Source organism: Hyperolius riggenbachi, chromosome 4 (genome assembly GCF_040937935.1).
Source record: "Hyperolius riggenbachi isolate aHypRig1 chromosome 4, aHypRig1.pri, whole genome shotgun sequence".
NCBI lineage: Eukaryota > Metazoa > Chordata > Amphibia > Anura > Hyperoliidae > Hyperolius > Hyperolius riggenbachi.
Window position 1 is genome coordinate 388,232,506 of NC_090649.1, and position 22,872 is coordinate 388,255,377.

Sequence of the window (22,872 nt, forward strand, 5' to 3'; positions counted from 1 at the left end):
ATACCCCTGGCTACATATACTGGGCACATATACCCTTGCCTACATATACTGGGCACATATACCCCTGGCTACATATACTGGGCACATATACCCCTGGCTACATATACTGGGCACATATACCCCTGGCTACATATACTGGGCACATATACCCCTGCCTACATATACTGGGCACATATACCCCTGGCTACATATACTGGGCACATATACCCCTGGCTACATATACTGGGCACATATACCCCTGGCTACATATACTGGGCACATATACCCCTGGCTACATATGCTGGGCACATATACCCCTGCCTACATATACTGGGCACATATACCCCTGGCTACATATACTGGGCACATATACCCCTGGCTACATATACTGGGCACATATATCCCTGGCTACATATACAGGGCACATATACCCCTGGCTACATATACTGGGCACATATACCCCTGGCTACATATACTGGGCACATATATCCCTGGCTACATATACTGGGCACATATCCCCCTGGCTACATATACTGGGCACATATAACCCTGGCTACATATACTGGGCACATATACCCCTGGCTACATATACTGGGCACATATATCCCTGGCTACATATACTGGGCACATATATCCCTGGCTACATATACTGGGCACATATATCCCTGGCTACCTATACTGGGCACATATCCCCCTGGCTACATATACTGGGCACATATACCCCTGGCTACATATACTGGGCACATATACCCCTGGCTACATATACTGGGCACATATACCCCTGGCTACATATACTGGGCACATATACCCCTGGCTACATATACTGGGCACATATACCCCTGGCTACATATACTGGGCACATATATCCCTGGCTACATATACTGGGCACATATATCCCTGGCTACATATACTGGGCACATATCCCCCTGGCTACATATACTGGGCACATATAACCCTGGCTACATATACTGGGCACATATACCCCTGGCTACATATACTGGGCACATATACTCCTGGCTACATATACTGGGCACATATACCCCTGGCTACATATACTGGGCACATATACCCCTGGCTACATATACTGGGCACATATATCCCTGGCTACATATACTGGGCACATATCCCCCTGGCTACATATACTGGGCACATATAACCCTGGCTACATATACTGCGCACATATACCCCTGGCGACATACACTGGGCACATACACCCCTGGCGACATATACTGCGCACATATACCCCTGGCTACATATACTGGGCACATATACCCCTGGCTACCTGTACTGGGCACATATAACCCTGGCTACATATACTGGGCACATATACCCCTGACTACATATACTGGGCACATATACGCCTGGCTACATATACTGGGCACATATACCCCTGCCTACATATACTGGGCACATATAACCCTGGCTACATATACTGGGGACATATACCCCTGGCTACATATACTGGGCACATATACCCCTGGCTACATATACTGGGCACATATACCCCTGGCTACATATACTGGGCACATATACCCCTGGCTACTTATACTGGGCACATATAACCCTGGCTACATATACTGGGGACATATAACCCTGGCTACATATACTGGGCACATTTATCCCTGGCTACATATACTGGGCACATATACCCCTGGCTACATATACTGGGCACATATACCCCTGGCTACATATACTGGGCACATATACCCCTGGCTACTTATACTGGGCACATATAACCCTGGCTACATATACTGGGGACATATACCCCTGGCTACATATACTGGGCACATATACCCCTGGCTACATATACTGGGCACATATACTCCTGGCTACATACACTGGGCACATATACCCCTGGCTACATATACTGGGCACATATACCCCTGGCTACATATACTGGGCACATATATCCCTGGCTACATATACTGGGGACATATACCCCTGGCTACATATACTGGGCACATTTATCCCTGGCTACATATACTGGGCACATATACCCCTGGCTACATATACTGGGCACATATACCCCTGCCTACATATACTGGGCACATATACCCCTGGCTACATATACTGGGCACATATACCCCTGGCTACATATACTGGGCACATTTACCCCTGGCTACATATACTGGGCACATATACCCCTGCTTACATATACTGGGCACATATACCCCTGGCTACATATACTGGGCACATATACCCCTGGCTACATATACTGGGCACATATACCCCTGGCTGCATATACTGGGCACATATACCCCTGGCTACATATGCTGGGCACATATACCCCTGCCTACATATACTGGGCACATATACCCCTGGCTACATATACTGGGCACATATACCCCTGTCTACATATACTGGGCACCAGGGTCGGACTGGGACACCAAGGGCCCACCGAGGAAGTTTCAGCCTGGGCCCCCTCCCCCGCTCCCCCCACCCCCATCCCATTTTGGGCTCACATATACATGTAGAAATTTTGCATGATTTCATGGTAGGGAATAGATTATAAACACTTCTGAGGACAGTGTCCAATAGGGATATGTACACATGCGGCGCGAAATATATGAGTGTCGCCACGCACTGGAACATGGGCGTGGTCATGATGGGTCATTGGCAGACTTTAAAAAAAAAAACACACAAAATAAGTAGCGGTTTTATTCACAGAGATTAGGTCCGACCAGATACATTTTAGATAAAATAATCAAGTAGTTACATGCCTCATGATAATTCATCAAGTAGTCAAATGGCAGCAGATTTTCCGACAAAATGCAATCAGATTGACGGCAGATATACCTACAAAATGCAATCAAATTGGCAGCAGATATCCCCACAAAATGCAAATAGATTGGCGGCAGATATCCCCACAAAATGCAATCAAATTGGCGGCAGATATACCCACAAAATGCAAACAGATTGGCGGCAGATATCCCCACAAAATGCAAACAGATTGGCGGCAGATATCCCCACAAAATGCAATCAAATTGGCAGCAGATATCCCCACAAAATGCAATCAAATTGGCGGCAGATATCCCCACAAAATGCAATTAGATTGGTGGCAGATATCCCCACAAAATGCAATCAAATTGGCAGCAGATATCCCCACAAAATGCAATTAGATTGGTGGCAGATATTCCCACAAAATGCAATCAAATTGGCAGCAGATATCCCCACAAAATGCAAATAGATTGGCGGCAGATATCCCCACAAAATGCAATCAAATTGGCGGCAGATATCCCCACAAAATGCAAATAGATTGGCAGCAGATATCCCCACAAAATACAAATAGATTGGCGGCAGATATCCCCACAAAGTCAGGTCCCCTGTTAGTGGGGGCCCCCATGCTGGAAGGGGGTGCAGTGGGCACACAGAGCGGCAGGGAAGCTTCTCCCCCTCCCTCACCTGGAGCTCCCCCCTCCCTCACCTGGAGCCCCCCCCCCCAGTTTAGGTAGGCAGGTCCCAGGTGTCCCCAGTTAGGTAGGTCTAAGTTCCCCCCCAGCTTGGTAGGGGGGGCAGTGGGCACACAGAGCGGCAGGGAAGCTTCCCCCCTCCCTCACCTGGAGCCCCCCCCCCAGTTTAGGTAGGCAGGCCACAGGCGCAGGTCACAGGTGTCCCACAGCGCAGGAAGGGGGGAAATTGGGCACACAGAGCGGCGGGGAGGGGGGAAGCTTCCCCCCCTCCCTCACCTAGGGGCCCCCCCTTCCGCACTCCCCCTCCCTCCAAAATTGCAGCCAGCGGCAGCGAGCGGGGAATAGCTTACCGGCATGATGACATCAGTCATCAGAGGAGATCCATCGCTCTGCGTGCCGCTGGCTGGTCTCTGTCTCTTCTGCAATGCACTGACCAATCACGCTCTCGCAGTACTTCCTGTGAGAGCGTGATTGGTCAGTGCATTGCAGGAGACGGAGTCCAGCCAGCGGCACGCAGAGCGATGGATCTCCTCTGATGACTGATGTCATCATGCCAGTAAAGCTATTCCCAGCTCGCTGCCGCTGGCTGCAATTTTGGAGGAAGGGGGAATGCGGAAGGGGGAGTGCGGAAGGGGGGGGGGGCCCTAGGTGAGGGAGGGGGGGAAGCTTCCCCCCTCCCCGCCGCTCTGTGTGCCAAATTTCCCCCCTCCTGCGCTGTGCCAGCTCTGGGGCCCCCTGGGGCCCCCAGGAGATGGGGCCCACCAATGGAATCATCGGCAGTTCGGTGGGTCAGTCTGAGCCTGCTGGGCACATATACCCCTGCCTACATATACTGGGACATATACCTCTTGCTTCATATACTGGGCACATATACCTCTGGCTACATATACTGGGCACATATACCCCTGGCTACATACACTGGGCACATATACCCCTGGCTACATATACTGGGCACATATACCCCTGGCTACATATACTGGGCACATATATCCCTGACTACATATACTGGGACATATACCCCTGCCTACATATACTGGGCACATATACCCCTGGCTACCTGTTCTGGGGACATTTCTACCCCTGGCTACCTGTTCTGGGGACATCTATACCGCTGGCCACCTATTCTAGGGACACCTATAGACTTGGGGCTACCTATTTTTGGGGAACCACTGCTGTCAGATTGAGTGTATTTTGGGGAACTGCTGCCAGGTGAGAGGTGTCTACCATATTAAGGGGGCATTCTGCCTATTTATGTGAAATGCTATCTATTTATGTGCCTCATGACTGCTGAATTTGCCTTTTTGGGGGCCTCATGGTTACTGAATTTGTCTTGTTGGGGGCCAAATAATTTGTTGGGGACCTCAAGATCGCTGAATTTGTCTTGTTGGGGGCCTCACGATTGCTGAATTTATCTTGTTGGGGGCCTCATGATTGCTGAATTTGTCTTGTTGGGGGTCACATGATTTCTAACTGCGAGACTATGGAAAAAGCTGGATCATCATCATTTGAGACAATAGCATTAAACCTACTTTTTCAACTTTTTAAAACCGAAAATGAAACTGGGAGGTTCTAAAAAAGATGAACACATTTTTCAGGAGTCGGATGGATGAAATTGTTTATCTTCACAGTTTATTTTCAACTTGGATTTTCTGTAATGTTCATGTATGAGTTAAAACGTTTGTATTTAGTTTAAATTGCTGTTGGCACTTTGCGATAGTAAAGTGACTTTTGGGTTGCAGTTTGGGCACTCGACCTTCAAAAGGTTCACCACCACTGTCCTAATCTACTGTCCCACCATTGCTAAGTTCATATAAACTTGTCTCCACCCGTGACCACACCCACATTCTGGTTCATGACCACACCCATTTTTCGGCGTGGCGCGTTACGCGCGTCGCATGACGTAGCCCCATTTTTTGGCGCGCCACACGACACCACCCAAAATTTTCACCGCGTGTGCCCGCTTCTTCCTCCCCCCCTTTTTTTGCCCCCCCCCCCTGAAAATTTTCTGCGGACGCCCATGCCCATATGGGGTGTTGGACAAGCTCAAAACCTATTAGAACTGTCAAATGAATAATGCCTACTGTTTCTTTCCTTTTTCTCATTAAACAGGATTTCAGTTAATATCTCAATTCCAGCCAAGCCTGTTTTAACAGGAACCGAGTTTTCTGTCAAATTATTCCTGCTGTTCCTGTCCCCATTGAGATTTTCCATCACTTCCTGTCTCTGAGACTTTCATGATCTTCATGTGAATCATCCAACTGGTCGTAGGGAAAGGAAGTTTTTTTTAACCCATTTTTAATATCTACAACTACAAAAACATTTTTGGCTGGAGGTAGACTATAACAATAGCTATTCTAGGTTTTAGTGCTGAGAAACTCCATAATTTCTACAACATATCACAACATGAATAAAGAGTCAAAGTTTACATTAGAAGAATGTCATAAATTGATTTATGAGATAATAGTTACTTTATCTCCCCCCACACGCAAATAACGTGTGTTGAAATACCATGTGCTCTGCTCACTCGCTTCTCGCCTGGAGGGCACACTGTAGGATTGCCTTTCCAAGTGGCTCAAATAAAGGGAATAAGTGCAGTGATAAGCAGTACATGGAGCAGTGAAATCAGATTGACGGCAGATATACCTACAAAATGCAATCAAATTGGCAGCAGATATCCCCACAAAATGCAAATAGATTGGCGGCAGATATCCCCACAAAAATGCAATCAAATTGGCGGCAGATATACCCACAAAATGCAAACAGATTGGCGGCAGATATCCCCACAAAATGCAAACAGATTGGCGGCAGATATCCCCACAAAATGCAATCAAATTGGCAGCAGATATCCCCACAAAATGCAATCAAATTGGCGGCAGATATCCCCACAAAATGCAATTAGATTGGTGGCAGATATCCCCACAAAATGCAATCAAATTGGCAGCAGATATCCCCACAAAATGCAATTAGATTGGTGGCAGATATTCCCACAAAATGCAATCAAATTGGCAGCAGATATCCCCACAAAATGCAAATAGATTGGCGGCAGATATCCCCACAAAATGCAATCAAATTGGCGGCAGATATCCCCACAAAATGCAAATAGATTGGCAGCAGATATCCCCACAAAATACAAATAGATTGGCGGCAGATATCCCCACAAAGTCAGGTCCCCTGTTAGTGGGGGCCCCCATGCTGGAAGGGGGTGCAGTGGGCACACAGAGCGGCAGGGAAGCTTCTCCCCCTCCCTCACCTGGAGCTCCCCCCTCCCTCACCTGGAGCCCCCCCCCAGTTTAGGTAGGCAGGTCCCAGGTGTCCCCAGTTAGGTAGGTCTAAGTTCCCCCCCAGCTTGGTAGGGGGGGCAGTGGGCACACAGAGCGGCAGGGAAGCTTCCCCCCTCCCTCACCTGGAGCCCCCCCCCCCAGTTTAGGTAGGCAGGCCACAGGCGCAGGTCACAGGTGTCCCACAGCGCAGGAAGGGGGGAAATTGGGCACACAGAGCGGCGGGGAGGGGGGAAGCTTCCCCCCCTCCCTCACCTAGGGGCCCCCCCTTCCGCACTCCCCCTCCCTCCAAAATTGCAGCCAGCGGCAGTGAGCGGGGAATAGCTTACCGGCATGATGACATCAGTCATCAGAGGAGATCCATCGCTCTGCGTGCCGCTGGCTGGTCTCTGTCTCTTCTGCAATGCACTGACCAATCACGCTCTCGCAGTACTTCCTGTGAGAGCGTGATTGGTCAGTGCATTGCAGGAGACGGAGTCCAGCCAGCGGCACGCAGAGCGATGGATCTCCTCTGATGACTGATGTCATCATGCCAGTAAAGCTATTCCCAGCTCGCTGCCGCTGGCTGCAATTTTGGAGGAAGGGGGAATGCGGAAGGGGGAGTGCGGAAGGGGGGGGGGCCCTAGGTGAGGGAGGGGGGGAAGCTTCCCCCCTCCCCGCCGCTCTGTGTGCCAAATTTCCCTCCTCCTGCGCTGTGCCAGCTCTGGGGCCCCCTGGGGCCCCCAGGAGATGGGGCCCACCAATGGAATCATCGGCAGTTCGGTGGGTCAGTCTGAGCCTGCTGGGCACATATACCCCTGCCTACATATACTGGGACATATACCTCTTGCTTCATATACTGGGCACATATACCTCTGGCTACATATACTGGGCACATATACCCCTGGCTACATACACTGGGCACATATACCCCTGGCTACATATACTGGGCACATATACCCCTGGCTACATATACTGGGCACATATATCCCTGACTACATATACTGGGACATATACCCCTGCCTACATATACTGGGCACATATACCCCTGGCTACCTGTTCTGGGGACATTTCTACCCCTGGCTACCTGTTCTGGGGACATCTATACCGCTGGCCACCTATTCTAGGGACACCTATAGACTTGGGGCTACCTATTTTTGGGGAACCACTGCTGTCAGATTGAGTGTATTTTGGGGAACTGCTGCCAGGTGAGAGGTGTCTACCATATTAAGGGGGCATTCTGCCTATTTATGTGAAATGCTATCTATTTATGTGCCTCATGACTGCTGAATTTGCCTTTTTGGGGGCCTCATGGTTACTGAATTTGTCTTGTTGGGGGCCAAATAATTTGTTGGGGACCTCAAGATCGCTGAATTTGTCTTGTTGGGGGCCTCACGATTGCTGAATTTATCTTGTTGGGGGCCTCATGATTGCTGAATTTGTCTTGTTGGGGGTCACATGATTTCTAACTGCGAGACTATGGAAAAAGCTGTATCATCATCATTTGAGACAATAGCATTAAACCTACTTTTTCAACTTTTTAAAACCGAAAATGAAACTGGGAGGTTCTAAAAAAGATGAACACATTTTTCAGGAGTCGGATGGATGAAATTGTTTATCTTCACAGTTTATTTTCAACTTGGATTTTCTGTAATGTTCATGTATGAGTTAAAACGTTTGTATTTAGTTTAAATTGCTGTTGGCACTTTGCGATAGTAAAGTGACTTTTGGGTTGCAGTTTGGGCACTCGACCTTCAAAAGGTTCACCACCACTGTCCTAATCTACTGTCCCACCATTGCTAAGTTCATATAAACTTGTCTCCACCCGTGACCACACCCACATTCTGGTTCATGACCACACCCATTTTTCGGCGTGGCGCGTTACGCGCGTCGCATGACGTAGCCCCATTTTTTGGCGCGCCACACGACACCACCCAAAATTTTCACCGCGTGTGCCCGCTTCTTCCTCCCCCCCTTTTTTTGCCCCCGCCCCCCCCTGAAAATTTTCTGCGGACGCCCATGCCCATATGGGGTGTTGGACAAGCTCAAAACCTATTAGAACTGTCAAATGAATAATGCCTACTGTTTCTTTCCTTTTTCTCATTAAACAGGATTTCAGTTAATATCTCAATTCCAGCCAAGCCTGTTTTAACAGGAACCGAGTTTTCTGTCAAATTATTCCTGCTGTTCCTGTCCCCATTGAGATTTTCCATCACTTCCTGTCTCTGAGACTTTCATGATCTTCATGTGAATCATCCAACTGGTCATAGGGAAAGGAAGTTTTTTTTAACCCATTTTTAATATCTACAACTACAAAAACATTTTTGGCTGGAGGTAGACTATAACAATAGCTATTCTAGGTTTTAGTGCTGAGAAACTCCATAATTTCTACAACATATCACAACATGAATAAAGAGTCAAAGTTTACATTAGAAGAATGTCATAAATTGATTTATGAGATAATAGTTACTTTATCTCCCCCCACACGCAAATAACGTGTGTTGAAATACCATGTGCTCTGCTCACTCGCTTCTCGCCTGGAGGGCACACTGTAGGATTGCCTTTCCAAGTGGCTCAAATAAAGGGAATAAGTGCAGTGATAAGCAGTACATGGAGCAGTGAAATCCAGTTTCCTCTCACAACATCCTGTATGAATTATCTGCATGTGGCTCCTTGCCAGTCAGTCAGAGTCCTCCTACAAGTGCGTGACTAAACCTTGTACAGTTAGCTGATTGCAGATAATAAGTTAATAAACAAATTGCTTTTGAAGTTGCCACTACGAACTTGTTGTGAAAACAGAGCATTGTGCAGAGCCCATGTAAAGGCTATATAGCATGGTTAACGCTTGAAGTACCTGTGAATGCACGGCCATAAAGATTAGGTACAACAGCCCAGAAAGATTACATCAGACCTTGCTGCTGCTTTTTTATTTTTCTTAAAAAGAAGACCTTGAAAGGAAACCGTTTATTTGATGACAGTAACGGCAGTGACGCACGGGAACACCTGAATGAAGCACTGAATTGACTGTGAAGGTATCAAACTGACCTTGGAGATGCTTCAGTGGCACAAACACAAAGCTGATAACACAAGGTTGGCCCCATACAGTACAGTAATCCGGTTTCACAAGCTTTGCTCCAATTTAATGAGAAGTGTGTAAAGCTCAATCATACTAACAGATTGGTATTATTATTATGTTGTTAAGATGTGGTCAGGTGACCTCGTAGAACGATTGCCTCAGCCAGCGGGGTAACAATAGCCCCTGCGATTCCTGCAACTGCTGGGGGGCCAGAGGCTGTGGACTCTCACTCCTCCTCCCTCTCATTATCCACATGCAGAGTGGCACAGGAAGTGAAGAAATATTTATCTGCTTCAGCACTGTGTGTCCTCCATGCACCATAGCTTGGGAGGAGTTTGGTATCCACAGCTCAACGACAATTTTGCAGGGGGGCCTCATGGGCTGTTATTACGCACGCCCCAACTGATGCCCGGGAACCCCCACCTCCAACTCACCACCACCGCACTGACCATCAGTCGCACGCACTAGTGGTATGTAACCCGAGTTGATGAAAACAATTTGCAATAAAATTGAAGACGGAAGGTGCCCGGATGTCTTTCTCCTTTTCTCTTCCTGGTCACAACATTAGTTTCTCCTTCGTTTGGTGATCCGATGTGCACACATCTAAGCAAGCTACATCAAGGGATATCGGAGGAAGGGTGAGAGAAATATTGATTTGCCTGTTATCATTCACTTGCGCCTGCAGACTGTATGATAGTAGGGAGTGCCACTCTCCAAACGCTGTGTCTAAATGTGGAAACTGATATTACGCCCCTTGCCTCAATCAAGTTTTTTCTAGTGTGTGTGTATAGGGCTGGCGACAGACAATAGAGGAAGGCTAGATGTGCAGGCAGTTTGCCCCCCACCCACCTGGTATTCTCTTTCAATGCTACAAGCACTTAGTTTGGTCAAATGGCTCCTGCTTGTGCTATTAAGTTGAAGATAATGGGGAGCAGTCCAGTATTCAGGACAATACTCATCAAGGCACATTCTCATTTACCCTTCTTGACAGCAGGTCACACTCCAAAAGCCTTCACCTCACTCACTCCTGCCTGCTACAATTCCTGAGCAAGCTCTACGCTGGTGGCACCCCAATTCCGCATTTGGGGTCTGCCTCTGTTCATCAAAGTCAATTCCGCAGTTGAATCATCTTCATGATCAGCAGTGGAGCTTTATACATTATCTGCTTCTGGTGGTGAGAAGGCCCTACTCGCTCCTCTTCGGTGAATAAAGTACAGCCAATCTCCATACGGCTACCAAAGCCACATGATGTTTGGCTGTCTGGCGCTTGTATACTGAAGAGGAGTGAGTAGGCCTTCCCACTGCCAGAAGCAGGTAATCTATAAAGCTCCACTGCTGCAGCTGCTATGTATTGAGTACAGAAGTGGGCCCTCCTAGTCCCCATAAGGGAAAACCTCATCTCTGGTGAAAGGGTCTTGTACACAATGCTTTTGCATGCAATGCATTTTGGAGGCTAGTGTCCCCTTTCTGTAGCTGCATCATTTTGCAGCCTAGGTGTTTTTGGTGCTGCTAGAGTTCCAGCTTGTTGTCTGAGTCTTGAGTGCAGAAGGTTGGCGATTGTTTATTCTTGGAAGAAAAAGTCTCTGCAATGCTGCTACATATATTGTTCTCTAATGTGTTCTTTTAAGAAATTTTTCCATATCTGTAGTAAAAGGGTAATGCCTGGTACACACCATGCAATTTCCTGTCAGTTCAATGGGTTGAATCGATAATTTCTGACAGGTCCGATCAGATGTTTGATTGTTTTTATGATCACTTCTGTACAAATTAGATCGGAAAATCGATTGGAAACCTGATTGGAGCTGTTGGAAATTACCTATTCGACCTGTTGATCTGACGGGAGATTGGTGGTGTATACCAGGCATAAATTGAGTGAATATACTTTGAATGGCTACTTCAGGTAGGCCTTCATATTATGTAAAAGTAATTGTACAATCAAGATTGTATCATTAGTGGAAACCTTTCACGTACAAGGTGAACAGAGGGACAGGTTTTTTAAAGACTAAGTCCGGGACTTGTAAATGAGAGTTGGGCTGGATGTTTTTATGGCTGTCAGGAGATCTGTACCTTTGAACAAGCTAGTCCCAGTGCTGTACTATGCCTCCCAGTCAGAAAGTCCCTCTATTTTACACTGGTATTCTGATACATCACCTCCCCCCCCCCAATTAAAGTGGACCTGAACTCTTGCACAGTACAGAAGGAAAACAGAGAAATGCACCCTGTATGTATTTACAGAGTTTAGCGTGTCTAATCCCCCTCATCTGTGACTGATCACCATTGTAATTTGTTCTCTCTCCATGTCAGCTGTCTGCCATGGCAGAGCCGCTAATTTGTAAACACTGGATGTTAACCTTATGTCTGCTTCCATGAAAGCAGGAAGTAGACACACTGCGGAGTTATTGCAGAATTTGTGTCAGCTGTAAAAAAAAGAAATGTTCATATTTAACCACTTGACACCTGAGGCATTTTTCCTCTTGTGGACCAGAGCAATTTTCACCTGTCAGCGCTCCTCCCTTTCTTTTACCAATAACTTAATCACTACTAATCACAGCGTAATGATCTATATCTTGTTTTTCTTGCCACCAATTAGGCTTTCTTTGGGTGTACAGTATGCCAAGAATTATTTTATCCTAAATGCATTTTAACATGAATGTTAAGAAAAAAAAATTATAAAATGCATTATTTTTCCGTTTTTGACCATTATAGTGTTAAAATAAAACATTCTACTGTGGATAAAAGCCACACATTTTATGTGCCCTTTTGTCCCGGTTATTGCAACGTTCAAAAAATTTCCCTAGTACAATGTATGGCGCCAATATTTCATTTGGAAATAAAGGTGCATTTTTTCAATTTTGCGTCCATCACTAATTACAAGCCCATAAATTAAAAATTAATAGTAATATACTGCCTAGACATACATTTTTAAAAAGTTCAGTCCCTAAGGTAACTACTTATATTTTTTTTTTTTGATGAAATTTTTTTCCCCCTTTTATAAATAAAAAAAAAGTTTGGGTATTATGGGAGGGTGTGGGAGGGAAATAGTTAATTATATCAGTCAGTGTGGGGATTTTTATTAAATAAAATGCAATTTTGGTGCAATATACTATTTGGCCACAAGATGTCCTCAGTCGTCATTTCCGATTCACGTACGTAAGCACGTGAATCGGAAGTAATCCGTGGCTGTGTAACACAGGAAGATACAATGAATGCCGGCGTCTCGTAGACGCTGGTATTCATTGAATCGGGGACTTAGATTTATGAATGGGACCTGCGGTCCCATTCATTAACTTCCCCTCTAAGCGGCGGTAACGGCGGTGCGCGCGCACGCGCGAACGGGAGCGAGCGGCGGCTGCATGCCGCTGCAGACTTGTTTTCACGGCCCTGCTGCATCCTGTCTTTTTTAAAGGGCCGTGAATATACTGCACGGCATGCAGCAAGTAGTTAAAGGTTATTATGCTATTGCTTATTTTTTAGAGCAGAGAGGAAGTTCTGAGTTTAGGTCCTCATCAGGCAGGTGACATTTAGCTGATTTCATTTCCGATAATGTGAGTTAATGCTAACTGAGAGAAAAGCACTGCCCATAGGCGTGAGACACAATTTGCCCACAGTCAGTTTGTGATGTCAGCCAAGTGCTGGGCTGTACCTGCTGCTGTTGTGTTTACTGAGCCCTGTACCTCAATGCACAAAAGCGGATGGTGCAGCTATAATGTTGCATCACTGTATCAGTTCACAATAAAACAGTCCTAAAGTACAGCATTGCTTGTATATGAGAGGGCTTAAACATGTTGTATCCTGTTTTACTGAAACACCAGAGAGTAATATTGATATCTGTGGACCTAAATGCTGATCAATGGATATTGTTCTGGTGTTGCTCAAGGGTAACTTCAAGATAACTTTCCAAACTTAAATATTTGCAGTTCAGTAAGTAGCGGAAAAAGCTCTTGAGCTGTTAATGATTAGCACCGTGTGCGCTCACTTAGGTAAACTTCATTTTATATGAACGGAAGTTTTCCTGTGATGCAGGTCTCTTGTGGAACACCGCTTCTATCAGCTTATAAACTGATAGCCATGAAAGCAAATTTCCATTTACAATAGTCACAGGTCATGGATCCTCCAATCAGATAATAACCTTGGGTTCCTTTTAAGAGAGCAAGTGTGGTTTCCCATGATGCATCACTCCTGAATAGACAAATCATCTTTTTATGCCCCTGAAAGCCAAGCATACATCCTGAACCCCTGGTGTATAGTGAGCCTGTAGCTTATATATTTTACAGAGCAACAGCAATCCAACATGCATTCAGTCTGTTTTGTAGTTTTGCTACTCACTAGTGCATGTCATGGAATGATACAACTCTATGGGATAGGGCTTGGACCAGCACTACTAACTCGAAACGGCTGTAAGCATGTTGGATTGCTGTGGCTCTGTATAATTTCTGAGCTATAGGCTCACTATACACCAGTGGCTCTGGATAAGTGCTTGGTGTAAGAAACTATACGTTGGTTGCCATTGGCATCAACACTACACCTTTATTCCGGCACCAACAACTCATTAACAAGAGCTGCAAACACGACTCTCATCCCAGCAACAGCATTGGAGATAGAACTTCTCAGGCATCCTCAGAGTTTAGGAGTTTATTCGGTCAACAGATAAGACAGTACAGTTCTTTACATCCTAGCAAAGCAGATTCTTCTGTAGTAAGTCCGTTGTATTACAGCTTCTTGATTACATTCCTGGTGAATGGTAATCAGGTTATCTTCTGTCTATACTACGTTACATCTAACTACATAGCCCGGAGGCCTATCTACTATATACAGCATACAGTTATATAAGATGACAAGACATAAATAAGAGTAAAAGGTTGAAAGCCAACAAAGAGAAGTGCCCCTCCGTAAACCGGCTGCAGGTTTAATACTGACCAGGGAAAGGTTAAATGTGACATCATCTGAGCCATCCCCCCAAGCCTACAATTGGCTCAGACCCCTCGTGGTGTCATGACATGCACCTACTTAATTAATATTCCGGGTGCTCTCTAACCCAGTTACAAGGAATGCCATGTTTGGTAAATATTGGCTATGTTTACCTTTCTGTCGACTAACGGTCTGGGGCAGTTTAGGCCTATGACCTTCCACAAGGAACATATTCCTGGTAACTGACTGCATTATCTCTTCTACGAGAAACTCTGCTTAAAGGAGACTCTGCAAATCAAGCCTTTCAACTAACTCAGTTCAAAAAACTGTGGCCTACACATATAATACTTAAATTATAACACTTGGCTTTCAGGGGCATAAAGAGATGAATTGCATATTTGGGAGAGATGCATCTTGGGAAACCACTCTTGCTCACTTAAAGCTGAATTATTGAAAATATCATCTATTTTAAGAAGGCAACATTATATGCAGTGTTGATTTTCCAGTTAGAGGGCTTTTCAGTCTCTTTTAGCCATGTATACAGTCCTGGCCAAATGTTTTGAGAATGACAAAAATACTGGTTCCCACAAAGTATGCTGCTTCAGTTTTTATGATGGCAGTTTGCATATACTCTAGATTCAATGTGATGTGATCAGATGAATTGCAAAGTCCTTCTTAGCGATGAAAATGTACTTAACCACTTCAGGATTCTGCGTACGCTTAAGTACGCCCCTGAATCCCGAAGTGGATTCCATACGAGCGTCCGTTCCATGTCAGTTCACGGAGGGTGTCTCCGTGAACACCCTGCGAGCCGCCGATCGCGGCTCGCAGGGTAAATGTAAACACGTGGGGAAGATCTTCCCCGGTGTTTACATATATACGGCGCTGCTGCGCAGCAGCGCCGTAGAGGAGATCGGCGATCCCCGGCCTCTGATTGGCCGGGGATCGCCGGCATCTGATAGGCTAAAGCTTATCCCATCAGGCGCAGGACGGAAATCCGTCCTGCGCCGCTCACAGGGGGAGGGAGAGGGAGGGAAGGGGAAGGAGGCCAGGAAGCGCTGCGGAGGGGGGCTTTGAAGAGCCCCCCCCGCAAGCGCAAGCAGCCGTCGGCGATCAGACACCCCCAGCAGGACATCCCCCTAGTGGGAAAAAAAGGGGGTAAGTCTGATCGCCCTGGCTGCTATCTGATCGGTGCTGCGGGCTGGAGAGGCCACGCAGCACCGATCAGAAAAATACCCCCCTGGCACAGAAGTGGTTAAACCCTCAAAAAAAAACACATTTCCACTGCATTTCAGCCCTGCCACAAAAGGGCCCACTGAGATCATTTCAATAATCTTCTTGTTAACACAGGTAAGGGTGTTGACATGCACAAAGCTGGAGATCATTCTGTCATGCTGATTGAGGTAGAATAGCAGACTGCAGCCCATATGCAATTCACTTTTTCTCCTGAGTTTTCTCCTAGGAGATCATTTTTCATCTTCATCTTGTATTTAAAACAAACTTTCAGCATTTTGCAATTGAAAAAGTACCAAAATGTAGTTGAAAAATTATTTGGAATATTTTCTTGCTTGCTGGTGGTTTAAAATGCACATATAACTTAATAAATTATTACTTCCAGAAAAGAATGACCTAAAAGGCACTTCCTTGTTTTACAAAACATTAATCTCTTCTAGAGAAAACATACCCAGATGGCAGTTAACAAAATGGCAAAATTACTTTCATTCAGACCTAGAACAGGAGGATTGGGAAATTGCAATAAAATCGATTTATGAAAATGTATTTAAAATGATTTGGAGGTGGTATTTAACACCTGACAAAATCTCCAGATTGGACACTAATATTTCCCCACTATGTTGGAGAGATTGGCCTCAATTCACTAAGATTTATCAAACATTTTACCGAACGTTCGATAATTTACCTCATGGTTAAAATCGAATTTTGAATTCACTAAAATGTTATAAATTTATTGAATGTTTTATCGATAAAACATTCATTAAATCTGTAACACCTTAGTGAAATAAAAATTAGATTTTACCCATAAGGTAAATTATCAAACGTTCGGTAAAGTGTTTGATAAAGCTTAGTGAATTGAGGCCATTGTGGTCAAGTTGGCACTCTTGAACATATTTTCTAAGAGTGCCCTAAGGTCCAAGGAATATGGAAAAGAGTTGAAAATATATTAAAGAAACTTCCAACCATCTTTACTCACATTCTATCTTCCATGGCACACAACACTATGGATTTACCTCCCAAAGAAAGATTAATATACAATCATTTATTCTTGACCACCAAAATCCAAATAGCAGAGAATTGGAAATCTAAGCGTCTACCTAAGGCTCAACACACACCATACAATCTTGGTTGTTCAATCTTACCACTTTCATGTAGTATAAGAGCTTATCCAATCAATCATTAAAGGTATTTTCAATCTGTTGGCCCTTATACTACATAGATTTGGTAAATCTGTACAACCAAGATTGTATGGCGTGTGTTGAGCTTAAGATTAGAGGATATCCTCAAAACAGTAGAATTCAACTTGATATCTGAACAATCCTGGGCCATTAAAGGGACTCTGAGCAGTGCAGAAACTATGGAAAGATGCATATCATTTTAAAGCTCTCTTTCTCCTCTTTCCAATGATATATAAACCGCCACCCTACGCCTTTTAGTTTTTGCTATTTTCGCGATTGAAATTGCCGCTGCAGTGATTTCAATCGCGAAAATAGAGAAAACTAAAAGGTGTAGGGCGACGATTTAGGTGTCGCCCGAATGAGGAGAAATAGAGCTTTAAAATGATATCCATCTTTACATAGTTACATTGTATTAAACAGGACGACACTTTCCCCAGTGTCAGCAGCTCCCTTCAGCAGAATGGAGCTGCTGAATTTATGAAAAAGTCGCCCTGTGTAATACAATGTAACTATGGAAAGATGGATATCATTTTAAAGCTCTCTTTCTCCTCTTTCTGGCGACACCTAAATCGTCGCCCTACACCTTTTAGTTTTCTCTATTTTTGTGATTGAAATCGCGGCCGCGGCAAATTCAATCGCGAAAATATCGAAAACTAAAAGGCGTAGGGTGACGGTTTATATATCATTGGAAAGAGGAGAAAGAGAGCTTTAAAATGATATGCATCTTTCCATAGTTTCTGCACTGCACGGAGTCCCTTTAAGCCATACTAAATTACTTGAAATGTATTGATAAATGACCTCTCATATAATTTGATATATTTCATTGACTCTACATACTTTACGCTTTTACTATAAGGAGAATCCTGCAATATGCCTCAGTAATTGAATCCTATTGATAATAACCGCAGTTTCTTTCCTTTCTTGTTAAAGTGTTAAACAGATATATAGTCTCATTGAAGTTATAATAGATAAATGGGGTACTGATACAGGTCAATATTATTTAGATATATCTCTTCTATTACACTAATATTTTGGGCCTTGTTCTCATCTCTCTGTAGAGATGGATGCGACACCTGGGAACTTAGCAGGGCGGTTTGAATACTCCAGTTTACAGGAGGATCTGCTCCATTCGAATATCATTACCCAGAAGTGTTTCTCTTTTCTCTAATATTATAAATAAGAGATATTTTGATAATTGGTTATAATGTTCTTACCTTTATAACAATTAAATGTCCAGTTATGCATATGATAAGTTTATGTTTAGTATTGTCTATTATTCTTGTTATGTAAAAAATCTGTGTCGATTTACGTTTTGGCTTTAATGGCTGTTAATAATAAAAATTACTGAAACATAAAATGCATTCTATTTACAAGTAGTGAAGGTATCACCTGGGGGAAATCTCAGGTGAAAAAAGAATTGCATATGGGTCTGGCTTTTTTAAAAGGAGAGTAATGCTTGAAATCATCGTTCTTCTTGTTAACCATGGTTACCTGCTAGGAAACGCATGCAGTCATCATTGCATTGCATAAAAAGGACTTTACAGTCAAGGATATTGCTGCTACTAAGATTGCACCTAAATCAACCACTTATCAGATCATCAAGAACTTCAATGAAAGAGGTTCACTTGTTGTGGAGAATGTTTCATTGCCTGTTCTTTTTTTAAACTAAAATACTTTGTGTTAAAGACAACCATAGACTTTTTTTTTAACCAAAATACTTTATTGTGCTATTTCAGTACAAGGTGTGCAATTATTGCTTGTACAGTACAGGATTCTCACCTTTTTTTATATATAAAATATTTCAGAGTACAGTTTACATGATTTAAAATTATTTAAAAGTACAATCTTGGAGGTAATGTAGGCATGCAGAGGTCTTCACATTATACACTTCTAAAATTTCTATAAAGATATCGCAGTACAGTTTATTAATAACTGAGTAAAGGAGGACTCCATTTTCGGTGCAGCTGTGTGAGCACAGCCTGGCTGTCCAAGGCGCCTTACCTGAGGTCCTTGGTTCCTGAGTAATCCTTGGGTTCTGCACACATCAGTCAGAACAAGTCCACTCCTGTAGATTCCTTATTGCAGCATATTGCTAGGAGACAATACGCTGATTTATAGAGGAAACATCACAGCAGAAAGAAGTGGAGTCCATGAAAGTCATTTCATTCTTGGGAGGAGTTCCTTTTAAAGAAACCAGTGGTGTAACAATAGCCCCTGCAAGTTAGGGGTAGTTGGGTGCTATAAGAGCCCTCCTCCTTCTTGAACAGAGTAAAGGCAGGGAGCACTGTTATATTTACCACGCTAAGTCCACGCTGTATCTGCTCTCCTCTTCTTCTAGGCATCTACGCGGTCTGTGCATGTCATTTCATCAGGTGCCTTAGGGTGGCAGCACAGAGTGCACGGCTCCTGGGAGGAAGACCAGCTGCAGGGTACAATAGGTAAATATAACAATGCTCCCTGTGCTTACTCTACTCAAGAGGGTTGGGGAGAAAGGAACAGGGGAAAGGGGGGTTCTGGCCATGAAAGAGAAGGGGGGCCGCCATGATAATTTTGCTGGGGGGCCTGGGCCACTGACATTATGCCCATGAAAGAAACCATAGCATTTCATATCCAATGGCTTAGTTATCTGCCGGCAATCATTTCCCATTAATTCACTTAAACCAAACATTCGTCTGAGCAATGTAATGAGAGCTTATCTTGTCTGTAATGTCTGTAATGTCTTGTACGGTATGTATCAGCAGCATATCTCCTCAGTCCATGAGATACATTACTGTTTGCTGGAATGAATTCTTATTATTCTTCTTACGGCCTTAAGGTTGCAATTAAAGTTTCCATATCTTTCTGGGCATCGATATCCTAGAATGAATAAGAATTATTATGATTTTATTAAGTTGTTCTAATGTTTAGCTATAACATGGCTTTACTTACAGCTTATTAAATCATTAATAAGATGGTAAAAATACAAAGTCAAAAATGAAACAACAAAGTAAATAAACAAAAAAATAACAATTTGAACCACAGACTAGGACAAAAACACAAATTCAACTTAAAGGGAACTTGAAGTGAGAAACATATAGAGGCTGCCATATTTATTTCCTTTTAGGGCTCGTTTCCACTATTGCGGTGCGGAATCGCCTGGATTCCACCGCTGATGAAATCGCATGCGGATGCGATTCCACATGCGTTTTTTGCCGCGAATTCGCATAGGTGAGGGTATATGCGATTTTAACCATGTCACTGCCTGTGTGAATTTACCTATGCGAATTCGCGGGAAAAAACGCATGGGGAAAACGCATGTGATTTCCCTATTAAATACATTGTGTGCGATTCGCCTGCATTCCACAAGCACGCGAAAATCTGCAGGGTGTTCCGTGCAGATTTTCTCCGCACAATAAAACGCTCCCGCAGACGCATAAGTGGAAACAGACCCATTCACTTATATTGTCTATGCGAATCCGCATACGCAAGACGCATGCGGATTCGCGATAGTGGAAACGAGCCCTTAAACAATAACAGCTGCCTGGCAATCCTGCTGATCTCTTTGGATGGTGATCAGCAGGATGCCAATCAACAAGTATGGCAGCCTCCACACCCCTCCCAGTTCAGCTGTCCTTTAAAGAAAATCTGTAACTAAAAAATGTTCCTCTGGGGGTTACTCACCTCGGGTGGGGGGAGCCTCCGGATCCTATCGAGGCTTCTCCAGTCCTCCTGTGTCCCAAGGCGGCATTGATAAAGCTCCCCGAACAGCGGGGAAGTAAATATTTACCTTCCCGGCTCCAGCGCAAGAGCAGTATTGGCTCTCCGCTCGGAGATAGGCGGAAATAGCCAATCTGTCGGCCCGCTCTACTGCACAGGCAAGTCTCCTGCGCCTGCGTAGTAGAGCGGACCAGACAGAGATCGCCTATTTCCGAGCAGAGAGCCGCAACAGCGCCCCCGCTGGAGCCAGAAAAGGTAAATATTGCACAGCCTGACAAATTGTCGGCTGTCTGTTCCGTGGGCTGCAGTGAGACCGCCGTGGGACACAGGAGGACGGGGGAAGCCTCAATAGGATCCGAGGTGAGTACCCCCTGGGGAACTTTTTTCGTTACAGCGTCTCTTTAAAGGGGCACTACAGCGAAAAATTGTAACATTTAAAATATGTGCAAACATATACAAATAAGAAGTACCGGTACATTTTTTCCAGAGTAAAATGAGCCATAAATTACTTTTCTCCTATGTTGCTGACACTTACAGTAGGTTGTAGAAATCTGACAGAAGTGACAGGCTTTGGACTAATCCATCTCTTTATAGGGGATTCCCAGGAATATATTTATTTTCAAAAGCGCTTAGTGAAAGGCAGTTGCTCTGGCCAACTGCCAAAAAACTGTGCAGGGAGCAGGGAATCTGGGCAGCATCTTTGTTTAAATCCTTTTTAGGGAATATCTTTATAAAGAATAAAAACCTTGCTGAGAATCCCCTATGAAGAGATGGACTAGTCCAAAACCTGTCACTTCTGTCAGATTTCTACTACCTACTGTAAGTGACAGCAACATAGGAGAAAGTAATTTAAGGCTCATTTTACTCTGGAAGAAACGTACTTCCTATTTGTATATGTTTGCACATATTTTACATTTTTAAATTTTTCGCTGTGGTGCCCCAATAAAGGATCATTACTGACCTGTGTGATGTCGGGAAGTTGCAGTGTGATGCTGATTTGCGGCGGTAGTTCTAATTCACCCGACTGGAAAACGGCGGCGCTGGACGTTACAAAGCTCCCAGATGCTTTACAACATAATGCTCTGGAACGCTTTGTCTAATGTGAGAAGTAACATGAAAGAATACATGTTACCTTTCCAAACCCATCCTAGTAGCGATCCGTCAAAACAGGCAGACCAGCTCCTAGTGTGAATAAGCGGCTCTTTCACACTACAGGCAGCAGTAAAAGGCTAAAACGCTGCGTTTTTAAGGCGTTTTAACGCCAATACATTAGTATCAATTGTATTGAGAAACGCAGCGGTCAGCCCTAAAAAAGCTCCTGGGAGCTTCAAAACGCAACGCTCCAAAACGCAGCGTTAAGTGTGAAAGGTAAAATGAAAGTCTATGGACTTTCATTTTACCTAGGAAAACGCCAACTTCGGCTGTGGCGTTAAAACGCCGAAAAAGCCCTCTGGTGTGAAAGGGCCCTAAGAGAAAGATGTTGCTCCTATTAATCTCTGTCCATGTCCCATTGCCTTTAGACTGCTTTCACAGTGGGACATTACAGACGCACGTTACAGCAGCCTGTAACGCAGCCCAACTGACAGCAATGATAAATGAATGGGCTGTTCACAGTGCCCACGTTGCGTTGGAGTATAACGCATCACGGTAAATAAAAGTGCAGCGTGCTGTGCGTTATACTCGTATGTGGCTGTGTTTGAATGTTTGCACATGCTCAGTACTTTTTTTTTTTTATTTGACGCATGCACCGCTTTTGTTCGATAATATGCGTCAAAAAGTATACATCACGTAAGATCACGTACGCATGAAGAGACGCATAACGCGGCTCTATATAACGTCCAACTTCAAAGCTAACATGCGTTGCGTTAGGGGCACGTTATGCGACTTTAACGTCGCATCTAACGCAACGTCTTGGTGTGAAAGAGCTCTCAGACTGTAAAGTGAACCTGTACTGAAGCTACATATTGAACTCCTGTGAGACTGCAACAGTTTAGAGCCCTGGAACTAGCATGGAAGTCTTCTGTGGGAAGTTTCTATGGGCCTGATGCACAAACTGCCTGTAAATTTGCTGTGTGCTGCCTGAATAAAGAAAGAAGCAGATGTGATCATACAGCAATTAGTAGACACTCGAGATT

The 22,872-nt window shown here is 44.5% G+C and overlaps 1 protein-coding gene across 1 annotated transcript in view; it reads right to left on the reverse strand.

Annotated features, from left to right (window-relative positions):
* Window positions 1–18,747: 18,747 nt before the first annotated feature.
* Window positions 18,748–22,872, reverse strand: part of RMDN2 (regulator of microtubule dynamics 2) — a 113,214-nt gene continuing 109,089 nt past the window's right edge. The window contains exon 11 of the mRNA XM_068232144.1: window positions 18,748–19,897. Coding sequence (XP_068088245.1) covers window positions 19,844–19,897 — 54 coding nt within the window. The 3' untranslated portion in view covers window positions 18,748–19,843. The remainder of the gene's footprint in view (window positions 19,898–22,872) is intronic.